The sequence below is a fragment of the Ursus maritimus genome, unplaced genomic scaffold (assembly GCF_017311325.1).
Source record: "Ursus maritimus isolate PB19 unplaced genomic scaffold, ASM1731132v1 scaffold_14, whole genome shotgun sequence".
Taxonomy (NCBI): Eukaryota; Metazoa; Chordata; class Mammalia; order Carnivora; family Ursidae; genus Ursus; species Ursus maritimus.
The window spans coordinates 41417049-41435551 of record NW_024423786.1 but is presented as its reverse complement, the minus strand read 5'-3'; the positions used below and the strand labels follow the sequence as shown (position 1 = coordinate 41435551).

The window sequence follows — 18503 nt, the reverse complement described above, 5'->3', positions numbered from 1 at the left end:
CTGTATCTGGATCTGAGGTGCGTGTGTGCGCCTGCGCCCAGGGGAGGCCGAGTTTGCTAGGCAGTGCCCCTGGAGATTAGAGACCTGTGCCCAGCGCCCTAAACTGCCTTTCTGCAGGATGGAACTGTGATCATCCACACTGTACGCCGTGGCCAATTTGTGGCAGCACTACGGCCCCCAGGGGCCACGTTACCCGGACCCGTGTCCCATCTGGCGCTGGGGTCTGAGGGCCAGATTGTGGTCCAGAGCTCAGCGAGGGAGCGTGTGGGGGCTCAGGTATGGAAAAGGGGTGCTCAGCCAAGAAAGGGGTATTTGGGATTCTGTCCTTGCTGACATCTTCTTGCTTCTTCCAGGTCACCTACTCCTTGCACCTGTACTCCGTGAATGGGAAGTTACGGGCTTCACTGCCCCTGCTGGAGCAGCCCACGGCCCTGGCCGTGACAGAAGACTTTGTTCTGCTGGGCACAGCCCAGTGTGCCCTGCACATCCTCCACCTGAACAAGTGAGTTCCGTTCTTTCTGAGTTCATGGACCTTCAGGGTGGTAGTCATTGGCAGAGGATACTAAAAGGTGCTACCCTCCCAGCCCCTCCTCTGTATCCGCACCCCCCCTACGGTGGACCTACCCATAGCCCCTTTACATGTCCATGGGCACATTCTTCAGGGCCTGTCTCCTGTCCCGAGTGGGTTGATCTTGCTCTGGGCCTCCCTTAGCCACACACTTGCCGGAGGTCCCTTTATGTATTAGGGCTTCAGTTGAGCCATCCTTCCAATGCAGACAGAGAGGGTACACGGGAGAATGAAGACACAAAGCTCCCTTGCAGTTGACAATTCAAGTGTATCCCTCCCTCCCTGCAGACTGCTCCCGGCTGCGCCTCCCCTACCCATGAAGGTGCCCATCCGCAGCGTGGCTGTGACCAAGGAGCGCAGCCACGTGCTCGTGGGCCTGGAGGACGGCAAGCTTATCGTGGTGGGCGCGGGGCAGCCCTCTGAGGTGAGGATAAGGGCAGGGCAGGCCTCGGATCGGGGCGGGGAGCGCCGGTCCTGGCCCACCTCTCCGCAATCCTACCTCCCCGCCCTCGCCCCCCAGGCGCGCAGCAGCCAGTTCGCGCGGAAGCTGTGGCGGTCCTCCAGGCGCATCTCTCAGGTGTCCTCGGGGGAGACAGAGTACAACCCTGGAGAGGCGCGCTGACAGCCGCCCCTCCCCACCGCGCAGGCTCCTCCCCCAGCGGCCTCCGCACTTGGAGGCCCCGCCCAGCAGTCGGCGGGAATCCGAAGGAGGAGACCACGCCGCGGCCGTCGGCCCGGCTCCGGGGGTGGGCGGGACCCCACCCCCGCCCAGCTCAGGGATTGGTGGGCTGTTCACTCCAGGAAGTCCCGCCCCTCGCCGGCAGAGGGGCCGCCCGGAGTTTGGCACTGGCCTCAGCGGCCGCACAGCACTTTTTGCACAGTGTGGGGCGGGAGCCCAGGCTCCCAAACCCCGTCCCGGTGGAGCACGGGGCCGGGCTGTGGCTTACTCCTAAAGGCGGCCCCCGCTCCCACTCTCGGCAATAAACCTGGCCTAGTTTTGTAGCTGCCTCGCCTCCGAGTATGCGTGGCGCGCGACGGCCTCCGCCTGCCCAGGCCACCGCCCCGGCTAGCGTTCCTGGCCCAGAAGCCGTCCAGGCGACTCTCGTTCCTCCGCGTGGCCTCAGTTTCCCCAGGCGCGCCCTGTCCTGGGGGACTCCGTCCGCAGATCCTCCCCGGCGGGTGGTTCTCCGGCTCAGCGCCTCGCGACACCTCCGCACGTGTGCGCGTCCCTGCGCGGGGCGGGGCCACGGACGGCCGCGCCTCGCCTCGCGCTTGCCGCGCTCCCGCCTAGGCCGCTCCGTGGGCGCTCTGGCTGACTCCCGGGACCGCCCGCCCCGCCCCGCGCCTCGCCGGAGCTGGCCTCCCCAGGGACTGCACGCAGCCTTCCCGGCTGGCCCACGGGAGCCTGGCGGCGCAGAGGCCCGAGTCTCGCCAGCCCGAGTGGATCCTGGGAGCCGCGGAGGGGCGGCCGCCGCAGGTCAGGAGGGGGTTGGGGACAGAGCTCCGGGTCTTCCTGGACCGAGAGAGCCGAGGGCTGCTTTTCTGTCCCCCACCTCGAGGCCCGCCATCGTGCGGGTGTCGTCCGTTGTGGTGCCGGCCTCCGTGTTGGCATGCGTGGGCGTATTTTGTGGCCTGGAGACGGATGTGTGTGCGTGCGTGTGTAGGCGGGGGTGGGGGTGGGGGTTAGAGGCTCCAGCCCCGCAGCTCAGGGTGGGTTGAGCAGACACAGGCCTGGCGTGGCTAGGCGCGCGGGTCACAGGCCCACCTGCCAGCCAGAATCCGGGAAGGGCCCCTTATGTGGTAAGTGACACAAATGAACAAGCCTCACTCTTGGCAAGGGCCCCGCAGTCTCTGTCCCAGACCCACTTGCTGACTGGGCAGGGAAGTGAGTTTGGAGACCAGGCCGGATGTGGTGGTGGATGTTGGGGAGTTGGAGGGCCTGCCCCCAGATTTCTTTTGTAGGCCGCTTCTGGGCAAGATCCATTGTCAGCCCAGATGGGGCTTCTCTTACCCAGGCCTTAGGAATCGCGTCCCAGTAGGATCAGTCCCAGATGGGTCCTGGGACTAAGTAGTCCTGTCCTTTAGGTTTCTGGCCTCAATGCCTTCTGAATTCCCAGGGGAGAAAGGACTAGGGGGCCTCTGGGCCCATATACTCTCTGCCCTTGATGAACCCACCAAGGAACCCTGCTGTCCAGTTTCTGGGCAGGAGGTGAGGGCTGGACACTGACCCTGGAGGCAGGAGTGGGGCCATAGTCACAGGAAGCCCTACCTTCAGGACTTAGGGTGTTGGGTTCCTCAGGTTCATGCTGAGATGTCTGGGGGAGCCCCCAATCAGCAAGTCTCCGGCCTAGCTCTGACTGAGGTGAGGATGGGAGCCTCTGTGGTCCTCCGGTGCCATCCCTGGACTCAGACCAGGGGTTTGCCAGGGTTTCCAACCTGCTCTCCTCCATCCTGAGCTGCACCCTGGCCCCTCCAGCTTTGGCCTGTGGGGACGAGCTCTGTCGACCCCACCACCCCATCTGACACAGGAGGAAACTGGTCCGGGTTGGTGGGGGGGGGGGGCTAACCAGCCCTGGAGTGAATCACGATGGAGTGAGCCAGGAGAGGAGGACCCACTACACCAAGGGACTCCCGACATCTAGCCTGAAGAATTTCCCCCATCTTGCTACACATAGCTGATTTTGGACTCAGAGGAGAAGTCTCCCAGCTCCCTTGCCTGAGTGTTGCCATGACATTCCAACCCCTTCTCCAAGAGATGCAGTCCCTGGGAGCACTGCTAGCTGGCAGAGCCATGCTTCACAACTCCAGCCACAGGGAAGGCATGGTCCATGTGGGTAAGTGCCTTTTGATCCAGATTCTGGGCACTGGGTAGGTGGGTAGGTCACACACAGGTCCAGTCACAAGCTCTGGAGTCCCTGTACCCTATGCCCTGCCTGCGCTGGATTGTGGTGATAACTGGCCTCCAGGCAGAAGCGAGCAGCAGCATTCACTTGCCTTCTAGCTCAGCTTTATTTTGCGAAACTCTACAAGGTCTCATGTGCAGAGGCCCCCATAGGGACCAACGTGTATCAGTTTGTTTTCATGGCCCAGACGTGGTAGGAGAGACGGGACACACAGTGTAATGCCCCAGTAGACAGAGGAGGTACAGCCGGGGCCAGAAAAGGGAGAGACCGGGAGAGATCAAGGAAGCCTTCCCAGAGTAGGCAATACTTGCCAGTTAGAGAAGGTCGAACAGCAAGAGCAGACGTCTGGACACCTGGGAGGAGGGTACCCCGAGGAAGGGCTAGGTGTCCAAGAGTGGGGAGCAGAGAGGAGGCTGTGGGAAATGAGGGTGGGTAAGGAGCCAGTCTCAATGCCGTGGTATGAATTTTTGATTCTATGAATAGGGACTGTTGGTTCAAACCTTTCTGGTAGCAAAGTCTAAGTGACCGCTAGTTAGAGACCCTGGCCTTGATTCCTTGATCTTGATCCTATTTGTCCTTTCCGCTACAGATAAGACCCAGAGAGTACAGGACAGGGAAGGGGTATGGGTAGGGGGAGCTCTGGCCCCCAATACCTCCTCCCCATTCCTCCCTGAGCCTCCAGGGGCCTCAGGCAGCATTATCTCGGTCTACTGTGCCCTCCTGGCCGCTGTGGTCCTTGGTCTGCTCGCCTACGTGGCCTTCAAATGGTAGGTACTCTGGGCACTGCCCTCTGGCCCCCCCCTCCCCATCTGGACTCGAAGCCAGCTCCCTCTTTGTCTCAGTGAAGGCTGGAACAGGTTGGCGGGTCCCCCCTGCTCCCCACAGCTGGCGCTCACATAAACAAAGACAGCAGCTGGCCAAAGCTCGGACTGCAGAGCTGGGGGCCCTCGACAGGGACCAGAGGCACGGGGACAGCATTGTCTTCCTGGACAATCCCAGCAGTCAGGAGCCCTGCGCCCCCAGCCAGGGTGAGCCTCCTTCCCCAGTCTATAGACTTCCAGCCCCAGCTCTGCCATACCACCCAGCCCATCTGACCCTCGTGCCCCTCACGTCTCCCACCCTAGGGCCACATCCTGAACGTGGCTGCCGGCTCTACGTTCATCTCCCTCGGCAGCAGCAAGAGGAAGTGGAGCGGCTCCTGGAAGTGTCAGGCGAACCCGACAAGGGCTGGCAGGGCCTGGCAGGCCGCCTGGGCTACCAGGCTGACGCCGTGGAGATCATGGCCCGGGGCCAGGTGCCAGCCTCCACCCTGCTGAGGGACTGGGCTGTCAAAGAAGGCAGTGGTGCCACCCTCAGGGTGCTGGAGGGTGCCCTGGCTGCCATGGGCCGTGAAGATGTGGTCCGGGTTCTGGGCCCCCCGGCTGAGGGCTGCTCTGTGGTGTGAGTGACGCCACCACAGCCTGGCCTCTCAGGGAACCCGCTTTGGTGCTCCCCCTCCACCCACACACCCTTTCCCTTCTATGAGCTTCCTCGCATCGGTGGCCTCAGCCTGCTCTGTTGGGAGGGAACACGGAAGAGCCGGCCACCACTCACCTCCCCTTGCCCTACCTTCCTCGAGAACTGGGACCAGGACGTTGGGGGACTTAGCAGTGAGGAGTGGCCCTGCCGTCCTCCTCTCCACTCCACCTTCCCTTATTTAGCCTCAACTGGTTTTTCTACTTTTGTATCTCCTATTAAAGGCAGTTTTGGACTACCGTGCCGCCTCTGACTCCTTGGGCCTGTGGGACAGTTGGGCGGCTATGAGGCAGAGGCCCAGAACAGGGTCTTGCGATGTGGGAGCACGTGAGCCAGCAGGCAGCGCGCTCTGTGGAAGACGCGCGTGCACTGGAGGCCCAGGCTGGCGTTCGCATCCCGCGTCTGCCATTCACTGGCTGCGTGTGGCAGGGAGCTCTTTTACCTTTCTGAACTTGAGCTTCCTTAGCCAGAGAACACCAACTAGGATGGCACATTCAGTAGGCCCCCCGACCCCTTACACTGGCACCGAGGGGCCTTGGCATTGAGGCCGTTTTTGTGACTTCTGCTGTGACCAGTATCAAGGGGAAGCTGGAGGCAGACGCCCTGGGAAGCCAGCTACCAAGGGCATCAGGTCACCTTTAGATGAGAAAAAGGAAGCAAGACTCCCCTTACAGGACTCACGCTCCAGGCTCAGGAGGGAGTTCCACACATGCTTGCATAGCTGTGTCTGTGATTTCCACACAAGCCAAGGGCAGGCAGGTCATCCCAGCCCCCAAGGGGCAGCTGAGGGCAGAGCAGCTGCAGCCAAGCTGCCTGCACCCCACGCATCTGCAAGGAGAAGCAGACAAGCTGCTTACTGCCTTTGGAAGGGGTTACTACAGCACACAGGCCCCTGCCTAGGAAGGAACAATGGCCACCATCCTGGCATCCGTGAGGGTCAGAGTACTTATGCAACACAGCCACCTAAATTCAGGAGTTGTGGGATTCGGCGGTGGCCCAGGGAGGCCTCGGGTTGATCCTGTCCTCCTGCTGACACGTGACGGATTGGCTGCTCTGTGAGTGCCAAACATCAGACTGCTGCTCCTTAGAAACTGTTCACCGGGACTGCTTAATCCTGGCAATCTTGTCCTTGAGGAAGGGCAGGTTTGCAGCTCCCTCCATCCAGGGAGGACCGCTGGGCGATAACCCAGGAGAGAAAGCAGGAGAAGCTCAGCATTCGGTCAGCTGAAATCAGACCGGTGCACTTGGGAGAGCTCACACCTCCGTGGGCAGGGAGTCTGCCCCCGGGGCTCTCGAGGACTGGCCCTGAACGTGGAAGCCTGTGCAGAGTGGCACCCGACAGCTTCTGATCGGCTGGTACCCCTCATCACAACTGAGGGATTGGAGTCTGAAGGTGTCAAGGGGTGTGTGGAACGGGAGAAGTTTTCGAAAAAACTCAATAGGGAGCTAAGATAACTATCCCTTTTCAAAGGTGTCCTATCTGAAACTCTACAGCTCCCTGGTCGCCAACCTTTAATGAAAGGCCACCTAAATGTCCTTGGAACATCTGACACCTGGAGCCTCGGGTCAAACCATGAGTTTGACTTGGGTGTGAGCGGCAGCAGAGCACAGGGCCGCACCCCTGCACCACAAACCCACCCCAAAGACTACCACTCCCTTTTAATGTGCACAGTAACGGAGATATTCTCTGTAATAACTCTCAAATGTTAAGAGGGTTGAATTAAGAGTCCATCCATTTGATATCATGTGCTTTAGTTTTGAAGGCTGCAGAAGCATGGGAAAACACTTTGGCTACATTATTAAATAGCATGTCTAATGATTAGAACTTTAAAATAGGTGTTTTTCTCCTAACAATGAGGATATGAGTTCCTGAGCCTCTCTCAGCCTCAATTTCCTCATCCAAACAGTGCCAACTTCTGTCCCCAGGGTTGTCAGGATCAAGTGAGCACAACCCAAGCTCCAAGTGCCCAGCACGGCACCCAGCAGGCGAATGCTCTAAGCGCCATCTGCCCTGCCTGAGACTCAGCGGGCCACAGCCCCTTCCCCAAGGGCATTGCTGCAGGGAGCAAAACAGCCCTGGTGAGGAAGAGATGGGACCAATCTCTTTGCAAAGATGGCTCCAGACTGGCCTGCAGCCTACAGTCCTCCTCACAGCCCAGACAACTGATCCATCAAAGGGTGGTGGGTGAGGTGGGTCGGGCCACTGAGCCCTGCCTCCTCCAGGAGATGTCCACTCTCATCACAGCAGGTGCACTGTACCCCTTTACAGGGGTCCTCCCTCTAGTGTCCAAGCCCAGTGTCAGGGTGCATGGTGGGGGAAGTTGGGGAACCCACTCATCAAAAGAGCATTCCCGGGAGCTTGGGGAACTCAGGTTTTGGAGGGAAGAAGTTCAATGCGTCTCTCTCCTCAGCCAGGAGGTATAAAGGGGAAGACTCGTGCCTTTCTCCTGCCTGACCTATTAACCAAAGAAGCCCAGAGACAAAGAGGCCCTCAGCTCTGCTTCTTTTGCTCTGGAACACATGTAGTTCAAGTTGACTCCACCCTGAACACAGGCATAAGATCCCAAGGCCACAAGTGTCAGTCACAGTGGGACCTGTCGGGAATAAGGCCTGTGATGAACTCCAAGCTCAAGGATTAACTCTGGACTTTACACATCTGTGGCCACCATCTCTCCTTTCTCTCTCCAGTGGCACCACTATATACAAATATGCTTGACTAGCTTTTAGGGAACACACATGCCAACTTCTTTAATTGATTTTATTTTTTACATAAAAAGTTCAGTAAAAATTGGATAAAGTAAAGTGATTTTAAGCAGTAAATCAATCTTATCAACATAGCACAAGGCTGGCCGGAACCACAAGGCAGCCTGCTTTGGACTATTTACATGATAACAAATTAAACCTTGCAGGAGAACTTAAAACCGTCCTTACAAAGTCTTCCTGTGATCTAGCACGTAGAGGCTAAAAGCAAAACAAAAAACAAACAAAACCAGGAAAAAACAAATTATTTTCAATATATTCACATATACATTAAAATATAATACAGATCGTCAGGGCGAGGGATCGTGGGTGGGGATGCGCATGGGTCTGTGCGCTGACAGCACCGCCAAGGAGGAGACCCAGGTTTGGGAGTGGGGCTATGCCTGGCCAGGATCTTAGCGGGGTCCTTCTCTAAGCCCTTGCCTCTGATGGGCCTCCAACCACACCCCAATAGCTCATGACCAGGGATCACTTGTAGATGGAGCTCGGTTTCGTTGTTTTCAGATGCAATCTGCAGGTCTGAATTCCCCAGGGCGACGTGTCACCAGTAGCACAGCCCCGACGGGTTGGGGGGGAGCGGGCCCGCAGGGTTTCTTCTCCCGAGTCTGTCCCACCTGCTCACCTGTCCTCCCACCCTGGCCCCACAAGTCACTCTAATTCAGTGTCCTCTTTGGGTTTGTAAACGGCCCCAAACTTCTGCATGTACTTCTTAATGTACTCCTTGGTTTTGTGTTTCACATTCTCATTGCACTCCAGGTCCTCAGGGTTCTTACAGTACTTCAGCTCCTTATTCATCACGCCGTGAGTCAGCTGTCCAGAATACAGGAAGAGAGACCAGAGTGGAAAGGATTTCAGGGGGTGAGGCCAGCCTGGTGCTGGGGTCAGCAGAAAGGGGAGGCTAAGCTCTGCGAGTCTGTTAGAGGGCCACTAACCCCACCCTCACGTAGGGTGCCCTCCCTTCCCTAACCTTCCCGCCCTCTTCCTAGGTCCCCAGCCCGGGCATCTGGCAAGGAAAACCCACTCTTTCTGATGAAAGGTACACGGCTTGCCCAGAGCATCATCAGAACGGACAGAGGGGATACCTTGCGAGCTAGATGCTTGAAGTCTTCGGTTGTGGTGATTCTTCCCACTTTGCAGTCAGGTTTCCGGTAAGGGTTCAGGCACTGGACGATGAACTGGGACATCTGCAGGCAGGAAAAAGAGCACACGCTGCTCAAAAGTCCAGAGAGGGTAAGGGGTTGCACTGAGGAAATAATGAGACAGTCAATCCTTCCCTTTCCACCACTCAGGTTGGCTGGTTTGGACAGAAGAGTGCTACTAGGCCAGTGGGATAGAAGAGAAACGGATCCTAGGTCAGCCCTGAGAGGGAAGGGGCTGCCTTGGATAGACAAGCAAGCCTGACTGAGAGCAGCAGGAGGAGACCCAGCCGCAGGACTCCACTGCTGAATCTCACGGCAGCCCCCGGTCTCAGCTAACCAATCTCATATCCTTGACATGAAGAGACTGTAGCCTTGGAGGCAGAGCAGAGTGCGTCTCGGTGCTGCTAGGGTGCTGAGCAACCCCAGGAACACAGGCATTCTGTTACAGAAGGTCGCTCCGCTTCTGTGTTACACGTCCCTTGATCCACACCACAGCAACGGAAGCATGTGTAGGCATGGCATGCTAGCTGGTGGGAGAAGCCCCAGGGCAGGACCTTTCCCATACACGATGCCCAGCATCCTCCTGAGCGGTCTCTGCAGTTGTCTGTCCTACCAGTGGCTTATCTCAAAAGAGACCCCCCACAGGACCTCCGAAAGTCTCTGTGGTGCTAAGATCCCAGGGTACAGAGGAAGCAAAGAGGTCAATGATCACCATTTTGTCAGGGAGCACCTTGACTAGGGTCTACCAATCCCTGAAACTTCAGGAGGCTTTGGATGTTCAAAGGACAAGGCTCTATCACCAGGCAGGCACTGAACCAACAGCTGCCGGTTGGCTGAGCTGAAACAACAATCATTTCACACAGGGAGAGCGAGAAACTAAGTTTTAGCCCCGGGAAGGGCTTTTATTCAGTTTTTCTATGGTCTTCTGGCCTCCATCCTCTCTCGCTTCAATCCACTTCCCCAAATACAGTCAGGGAATTCCTTCTTCCCGGCTTCCAGTCCTGCAATGGTGCCCTGTAACTGCCAGACACACGGTCCCTAGATGAAGGCGCAGTACTGCTCGGCCTCATCTTCCAACACCGCTCACACACCCTGTGCTAATCCCCTGGAAAGGAAGATGATTTCCTCTGTTACTGTACATTCTACTGCCTGAAGTTACATCCCTCCTGATCTATCTGGTCCATTCCTACACCCGACTCAACAGCCCCTCCTGACACCCCGCGCAGTGGCCTCCAGCCCGAAGACGGCACGCTCTGCACACAGCCTGCCATTATTTCTTTAGGTCTGCTTCCTCCCACAGTCAGTGAATCAAGACTGGAGTTCAGAATCTAGATGCCCTGAAGCAGACAAGGCTGGTGTCCTAACAGCTAGAAACACACACTTCCAGTAGCATGAAGGGGAAATGCTTTTTCCCAGTCCCGTGAGGATGAGGCAGCCATCGAATGCAACGTCGCAGAAACAGAACTGGACGTTGAGCTGGAGGGCCTGGGTTCAGGTCGTCTGTCTAGAACTTACCTTCTCTGAACCTTAAGAGGTCCTCTCCCTGCGTAAGAAGAATGGCAATCCCTGTCTCGCCTATCTCAAGAGCGGTTACAGGGATGAAATAATAATGGACATGAAAGTGCTTATCACCCACCTGCAAAGGACCGTTCCAATGGGCCCCCCTCACATGACAACTACTCAGTCACACCACAGAAGCAAGGGAACACCCAAAGGCAGGGTTGCCTAACACTTAGGACAAGAAAGGAAAGGGCTCAGGCTTAAGCCTATGGAGCTCAGGGCCCACACCCACCCAACCTTACCTCTTTTCTGAATACTTCTTTGCTTTTCTTAGCCAGCTCACTGGAGGTGTCCGCTTCTGCTGTCTTAGGCTTTTTCGAGGTCTAGAAATGCAAAAGAAAACACAACAGTGCTGGCATGAGAGGTCAGGTCGGTGATGTCTTGCTGTTCCAGAACCCTCCTTTCTTTCTCCCAGCTGGGACACCTGACTCATAGTTTTAGGATCCATTTCGAATCCTAACTGGGCATGGCTTGGAGTCAGCTTGGCTGCTGTTACCAGTCCTACCTCACGTTTCAATCCTCTCATCTGGCTGTGGCCTCCTTCCTATAAACCACGTTCTCTGCCCTAAGTTAAAGTTACATCCTTGATGTTGCTAACATTTTCAGTTGTTCCAGAGTCGCCTTCTCTGCAGAGGAACGTGCTGTGTGATGTGCCCCTCAGGTGCCTGTTCTGAGCTTCAGTTCCCATACTGTCAAGTGAGGCCTCAGCTCGGTGAGTTCCACTTCTCCCGGCTCTGACATTCTAGGATTCCAGGACAAAGGCAAAGTGCTCTGTTCTGAAGACCTTTCACCACACAACTATCAGGTCAGACCACACCATGGTCCTACCAGGCCTCTCCACTCCCCCTGTGTACTCATCGCCTTTCCTCCCAAGGCAGAACTGGCTGGATCTGTGGGAAACTGTCTCCGCATGCAGCACAGGCTCCCTGGAGGTTGGCATCTCCAGCTCAGGAATGTAAAGACTAAAGACATATCGTGGTATGGGGGGGAAAGGAGACAAGAGTCAACCAAGTCAGCGAACAGATAAATAGATGCTAAGACACAGAAGATACTCTGTCCCAAGCTGGTAAGATGATGACAAACCTAAAAATACTCCTTTCCCACTGTGCTAGAGGGGAGGCTGCCAAGTTCCCCTGAACCAGACACTGCTGAGAGGTAAGGGGCTGGCAGCCCTGGCATTCAGAGCACCTGCCACGCAAGGCCTTCTCCCCATACATTTGCCCACCACCAACCATCAAGCCCCTCATTAGTAAATGTACTTTTCCATAGAAAAGATTTATGAGCATTCCCTTCTGAAAGATTTCAGATGGACGTAGAAACCACAGTTGCTATTATAGGTACTTCATGTTTTTGCTAGCCGCTTAGAGCGGAGAATTTTTCTACTCCCCCTCCATCCCCCAGTGCTGATTCTTCCATTTCCATAAACAGTCTGAAGGCACTGGTGATGAAGGAGCTGTTCAACTCCCTTTGCTCTGGACTGGCTCCAGAGAAAGGTGGCACTCCCCTGGCTTTGGGCTGCCACAAATCTGCTTTCTCTGATTTGCTATAAAAGCTTTACATATTTTCCATTTTTCTACTTTCTGCGGTTGTGGCAGCCGGAGGGGGAGGGCAGAGTAGAAAGAACATACAGATTCGACCTGTTTTTAGGAAACAAGACCAAAAAGCACACTGTAACTCTATTTTCTAATGTTTGGCTTTGGGATTTTGTGGTTACTTCTTCCAGGAGGAGAGTGCGTGGCTGTGCTTCACAATAAGACCTCGGGTAGCAAGGGATCAAGAACGGCCTGAATAAGCCCAGGAAACTTCAACACGCCCTCAGCTGTTCTCTTGTAGATCTCAGGAATGAGGAGCAACGGCTACTACAGAAAGCCCTGGAGGTATGACAACCATCTCAAGGCTCCTGAACCTACAAGAGAGGCCAGGCTCTCAGTGAGGGTACTGTGTGAAGAGAAACGTTCTGCTTCCCTCTGAATGGGGTATGTGTTCAGAAAGCTAAATAAATCTAGTGCATATTTAATAGCTTTCTAATTTAACCTCTGATTTGGTGAGGTTGGTAAGGCTTTAAAAACACAGTTATAGAGCACAGCCCACTGAGCTCTGTCTAGCTTTCGTGGTCCTTTTGAGTGCTGAGCAACTGGGACTGAGAAAGGAAATGTTCAAATGAAGGATGCCTAGACTTACATCATGGAAATCATAAACCAGATGAAGCACTCTAGGGAGTACTGAAATTATGTACCCCTCATGGTCTGTGGTCTGCAAATGGCATGAGAAATGATTTCAGAAACCGGTTAACACTTACTCAGGCCCAATGCCGAGCAACACCCAGAGCCAGAGTCAGAGCCAAGGATAGCACTTGATGGACACTGACACGAAAAACCTCTCTGACTCCAGAAAAGTCCCATTTGAAATGTAAGCATCTCTACAATATGTAAGCTTTTAAAACCAGTGTTATTAACCTTCTAAAATGCCTACTGCTGATTAAAAATCCTTTAGCACCAGAAAAGACCATGAGCCTGGACCAATGGTCCCCAAAATGTAACAAGCTATTTCATGGGGTAGAGAACATCTACCTGTCATACCAGTAGTGTCGCTGAGATTCCAGGAACCCATCAGAGAGGGGGGAAAGCCCTATGACAGGCAAAAAAGCCATGTTTTCCCAGGGCCTCAGCAATAATCAGGTTGCCTTTTCCACCCACTGGCTCATACAGGGCATCATCAGCCAATGGAGGATTTTGGCGGGAACCTATGTGAACAGTGGCCAGATGAGAGCACACAGTGAAATGTGGGCAGAGGGCCTGGTAGATAGCCAGAGCTTACTGCCTTTAGCAGCTCATCCTGCTATCAGCCTTAATCTGGATTCCAGGCAATCTGGCTGGAATATGACCAGATACGAATATAACAAGAAAGGCCTAAGTACCTTCATATTACCCAAGGTGAGGTTTCGAGTCTTTCTGGCTTAGAAAGGGAATGATTAAAGCTTATTGGATGGCTCTGGTAACCACACACTGGCTGTTTAACACAACAAATGCAAACTCCATCCTTTATTATACAGGCAGAAGTGACCACGTCACAAAGCTCATGTGCCTTGGAACTAGGGAGTGCAGGCTGGCTGGAAGAAGTCCTGACAAAGACAGCACGATATACCGACCTAATGCTTCTCTCTCCCTGAATTTAATTAAATATCCTTTGGAACATGAAATGTAAAACATTATTCAAGCAGGAACTTTATCTTTCAAGGCAGCATGAATCCAGAAGCAGAAGTTGAGCTTATCAGAAACACTATACACGATTCAACCTAAATTCTTCAATGCGTGAGCCTGTGTACATCAATTAAAAGGTGAAGTAAGAAGAAGCCTTGAAAATAATAAAAGCTCAGTATATTCTGTTTTGGAGTTGTGACCACCTTTGGTAGTAGAAAGAACAAAAATATTTATTTTAGTGTTTGGTTCTAAATAAGGCACCACACTTGATTCTGTCAAGAAAAAAAAATGGTGGGGACTGGAGAAGGACTGGACAGGAACAAAAAGATCTCTAAGGCAGTTTCTAGAAATAGTGTTTTGAAAGCCTGACTAGATTACACACAGGCTCCATCTATTTCCCGCAGAGAAAAGTGGAGCTGATACACCTGAAACTAAGGTCCTAAGAACCAGAAGGCCTCCTACTCCTTCCATCTGGCCATGAGTGTAGTACAGTCCTGGGAGTTTCTCTCTGGTCCCCCAGCTAATAACCAGGCTGTGCTTATTGGGCAACTAACCATCTGCTCTGCAGAGATCCAGGCTCTGGTTTTTGACAATCCTCTCTCAAATGTGATTTCCCAGATCCCTCTCCATTGCCAGGGAGTGATTTCATATGGAATCCTTTTGCAAATTACCCCAACACCAAAGATGGGACCATCAATTGAAAAGACTCTTGGCCTCTGATCCCATCCTCTTCCAACTCCCTCAACCCAACAAACACTCCACAACCACTATTTTAACACAACATAGTTACACTTACGACATCTACTACACTTGTGTCTGAATATTAATTAAAAGGCAGAAAGCAGCAGTAAAAACTGCTGTCGCTCAATCACGCAAGCAGTCAGGAATGATTCGCGTCTGGGGTCCTCAAAGGGAAGGCTTGACTTTACACTCACCACATGACGGATGATGGAAGAGAGCACAAGATGACCAAGAGGAGGGAACAACACTGGAGGAAAACAGAGAAGGAGGGCTCTCACAGATGCTTAGTCTCAGCATCAAAAGATTTCAAAACCACCCATCCAGCACCACATAGCACTCCTCAAAGAATTCTCTGCCCATTATACACCTTCCCCGTGTGGGTACCATATCCCCCTAATGTTTCAAAAAAACAGCAGTTTACTGATGACTCAAACCTAGACACAACTGTCTACCAGCCATTCTTATCCGGGGTCCTATAAGAAGCTCAAATTCCACACTGAACTTATTTCCAAACCTCCTTGTGATCTTTCCTTCATCCCCTAGACTGAATAATGGGATTTTATCACCCCAAGCCATCCTTGGGCCTTCCTTGCCTCTTCCATACCCACTTGTTTGTGAAGCCTTGACCACAATGTGTGTCAAATGTCTCTGTGTGAACCCCCCACATCTCCACTCTCGGTTGCTCACTTTGCCTAAGTTATTATAATACTTTCCAATCTGATCTCCCCACTACCAATCTCACCTTTTCAAATGAGCCTGTTTTGCTCAAGGGAAACACATTTGACTGATTCCTCTGCTACTCTCACACAGTAATCACATTAGTAGGACACCAAGATCTTAGACAATTTAAATCTGACCTACATTTCCATATTTTTAAAGTCCTGTTCACTACCCCATATGCACCAAATTATATTATTCCCTATATACACTCTGTCTTATCCTAACTTTATGCCTTTGCAAAAACTGCTTAATCTACCTAGAATGCTCTTTCCTGCCCACCTTGGCTATAGGTAAAATCATGTTTTTTGTGACATATCACTGATGCATCTTCTCAGACCATTAATAACCATGCTCCCATAGCATTTTGTACGTCCTTTTTTTTCTTTTTAAAGATTTTATTTATTTATTTTAGAGAGAGTAAGCGGGAGAGAGAACACAAGCAGGAGGTGCAGCAGAGGGAGAAGCAGGCTCCCACTGAGCAGGGAGCCTGATGTGGGGCTCGATCCCAGGACCTTGGGATCGTGACCTGAGCGGAAGGCAGACACTTAACCAACTGAGCCACTCAGGTGTTCCTGTACATACTTCTACTATAGCAACTACCCCACTGTGTTCTTGATATATAGATGTGGCTTTCTTTCTTTCTTTCTTTCTTTCTTTCTTTCTTTCTTTCTTTCTTTCTTTCTTTCAGACAGGGAGAATCTTCAGCAGGCTCCATGCTCAGCGCAGAGCTCAACGTGGGGCTTGAGCTCACAACTCTAAGATCATGACCTGAGCCAAAGTTAAGAGTTGGACACTCAACCGAGTCACCCAGGTGCCCTGATGTGCTTTTTCCTTAGAATGAACTTCCTGAAGACTAATATTCAGTTTTATTTCTTTCTATCCTTAATACCTCACACAAGGCCTATAAGTTAATGAAAATTCACAATGCTACAATCTGTATCTCCAAGGGGATTAAAACCTACATGAAAGCCCTAAAGATGAAAACAAGTTGGACAGAAGGAATAAAAACATACCCCACAGGCATCCTTCTCGTGTCTTTTGAGATGCTAGTGAGGTGAATACAGTTGTAAACTGGTTAGGAAGGTTGGATCCAAGTAAGTCCCTAGCTATCCGAGTCAGAGTAGATATTGATGCTGGAGACTATGGTCTGGAAAGGGATCCAAAGACTGACACCTCAAGTCTTTGACTTGTGCTTCAGGGCAAGTTTGGTTGGAAGATCAAAACTCATTTGTTCTTTCATCTGTTATACCCAAAGAGTTAATAACAAAGAACAGATGCCTTTTGTTTAGATTTTTCTCATAGAAATATAAGAATGGTAAAACTGATAAATCAAAGTTAAAAGGCTAAGAAGCTAAGACACAGAGTGAATGTCCAGAGAACTTTTTTGCTGGAAGCACATGACACTTATGGGGTTTCCCCCCTGGATACCTGTTTCTATAAAAACTCTCCTACAGAAACTTCATACACTGCTGGTATAGAAATGTACAATGACATAGCTACTTTATTTTTTAAGATTTGCGAATGAGAGAGAGAGAGAGAGAGAAAGAGCATGCATGACTGGCGTGGGGAGAGGGAGGAGTAGACTCCCCAGTAGACTCCTCAGTGAGCAGGGAGCCCGAAGCAGGACTCAATTTCAGAACCCTGAGATCATGACCCAAGCAGGAGGCAGATGCTTAACACACTGAGCCACCCAGGTGACCCTGATATAGCTACTTCAGAAAAATGGTTTGGCAGTTTCTTAAAAGCTAAACATAAATTAGTCCTATGACTCAGCAATTCCACTCCTAAGTATCCACCCAAGAGAACTGAAGATGCATGTCCAAAGTCTCACAACACAAATGTCCATATACCATTATTCATTACAGCCAAAGACTGGAAACAATCCAAATGTCCATCAACTGGTGAATGGATAAACAAAATGTGGTACATCTATGCAAGGGAAAATTATTCAGCCATAAAAATGAAATTTGGATACATGAGATAACAAGGATGAACTCTTGAAAACATTACACTATGTAAGAAGCCAGTCACAAAAGACCATACGTTATATAATTCTACTTATATGAAATGTCCAGAAAAGGTGAATCTATCAAGAATGAAATAAATTTGTGGTTGGGCTGGGATAGGTGTGGGGATTTAACTGTAAATGGATATGAAAAATCTTTTTGGGGGGCATAAAAATGTTCTAAGAGCAGATTATGGTAATGGTTGCAATAACTTGGTAAATTTATTAAAAGTCACTGAATTGTAAACATAAAACAACTGAACTTTGTTAGGTATGTTATAGCTCAATAAAGTTTTTGTTTGGTTTTTTAAAGCCCTTCCGCAGACTTGTGTTTCTGGCCATGACAAGTTAACTATTAACGAACTATCCCTCTCACTGTAAACAACCAAAACACTAGACAAAATACATGAAACAACAGCTGCCATATACTGGACATTAAGCAGCACTGGATTACAATCCCAGAAGCAAGCAGAAAAAGGAGGTATGTAAGTCCCGAGTATCCTGGTTTTCCATGTGTACCAGACCCAAGAGCAGGGAGAAAAACCTTAGCAGAGCTCAACATGCTGATCTCAGTGAGTTGAAGGGTAAGGCTGGAGTTCAAAGTGTCTGAAATGAGCTATAAATTAACAATTCCCAGAGCTCAAAGAGGCTGGAAAACATCTGTGCTTCTACCAGCTGGAGTGAAGAGACCTTGGTGTTAACCCAAGGAATTCAGTAGAGATCCCAGAAAGACCATCTCTTGGATAGTAGTAGTCATTCCAAGAGAAAAGACTATTCTGGACCCAACCTAACAAAGATTAAGAAAAAAACCCATCAATCTTTAATGGAAAATAAAACTGAAACTCAATGACATAACAATCACAATGTCTAGTGTTCAAATGAAAATTACTGGATGCACATAAAGCAGGAAGATTTTAATCTGATAACCACAAGAAAAATCAATCACTAGAAACATGCCCAGAAATAAAAGGGAAGCTGAACATTATAAACATTCAACGATATAAAGGAAAACATAAATAGCAAAGAAACTGATAGTATTAAAAATAACCAAACTGAAACTTTGGAGCTGAGAAATATAACTGAAATAAAAAAATCTATTTCCATATTTGATGAAAAGTATCAATCCACAGATCGAAAAAGCTCAAAAAAAAAAAAAAGCCAAAAAAAAAGCTCAAAAAACCACAGAAGTTAAACACAAAGAAGACAACACCAAGGTACGTCAAAATCAAATTCTTAAAAACCAATTATAAGGAGAAGATTAAGATTTTTCTCCATGCAGACAGAAAGAAGGAAAGACATTATATCTGGGGGAACAAAGATAAGTATAGTCTTCTTATTAGTAACAACTCTAAGTAAGGAAAAAATGGAAAAATCTTTTAAAGTGGTGAAAGG

General features: G+C 51.2%; 2 protein-coding genes across 4 annotated transcripts in view; one reads left to right on the top strand and one right to left on the bottom strand.

Annotated features, from left to right (window-relative positions):
- The first annotated feature begins 1930 nt into the window (after window positions 1–1930).
- On the top strand, window positions 1931–5225 carry LOC103674871 (death domain-containing membrane protein NRADD). The gene is made up of 5 exons (XM_040628911.1): window positions 1931–2045; window positions 3244–3402; window positions 4061–4238; window positions 4357–4499; window positions 4596–5225. Exons 2-5 carry the CDS (start codon window positions 3297–3299, stop codon window positions 4913–4915), a joined length of 747 nt encoding a protein of 248 aa, XP_040484845.1. The 5' UTR covers window positions 1931–2045; window positions 3244–3296; the 3' UTR covers window positions 4916–5225.
- Window positions 5226–7730: 2505 nt separating this feature from the next.
- Window positions 7731–18503, bottom strand: part of SETD2 (SET domain containing 2, histone lysine methyltransferase) — a 121909-nt gene continuing 111136 nt past the window's right edge. For 2 of the 3 annotated variants that reach the window (XM_040628906.1, XM_040628907.1), the window contains exons 19-21: window positions 10688–10768; window positions 8829–8930; window positions 7731–8556 (exon numbers count right to left, since the gene is read on the bottom strand). In XM_040628906.1, coding sequence (XP_040484840.1) covers window positions 8395–8556; window positions 8829–8930; window positions 10688–10768 — 345 coding nt within the window. In that variant the 3' untranslated portion in view covers window positions 7731–8394. Of the gene's footprint in view, window positions 8557–8828; window positions 8931–10687; window positions 10769–14580; window positions 14634–18503 lie in introns of those variants that run through there. The other variant, XM_040628908.1, reaches the window with a different exon arrangement.

Bases quoted from the DNA above. Each gene is read 5' to 3' on its own strand.
- LOC103674871 (XM_040628911.1), top strand. From the start codon at position 3,297: ATGACATTCCAACCCCTTCTCCAAGAGATGCAGTCCCTGGGAGCACTG. The intron at 3,403-4,060 runs GTAAGTGCCTTT...TTTCCGCTACAG, and splicing joins GGAAGGCATGGTCCATGTGG to ATAAGACCCAGAGAGTACAG. The intron at 4,239-4,356 runs GTAGGTACTCTG...TGCTCCCCACAG, and splicing joins GCCTACGTGGCCTTCAAATG to CTGGCGCTCACATAAACAAA.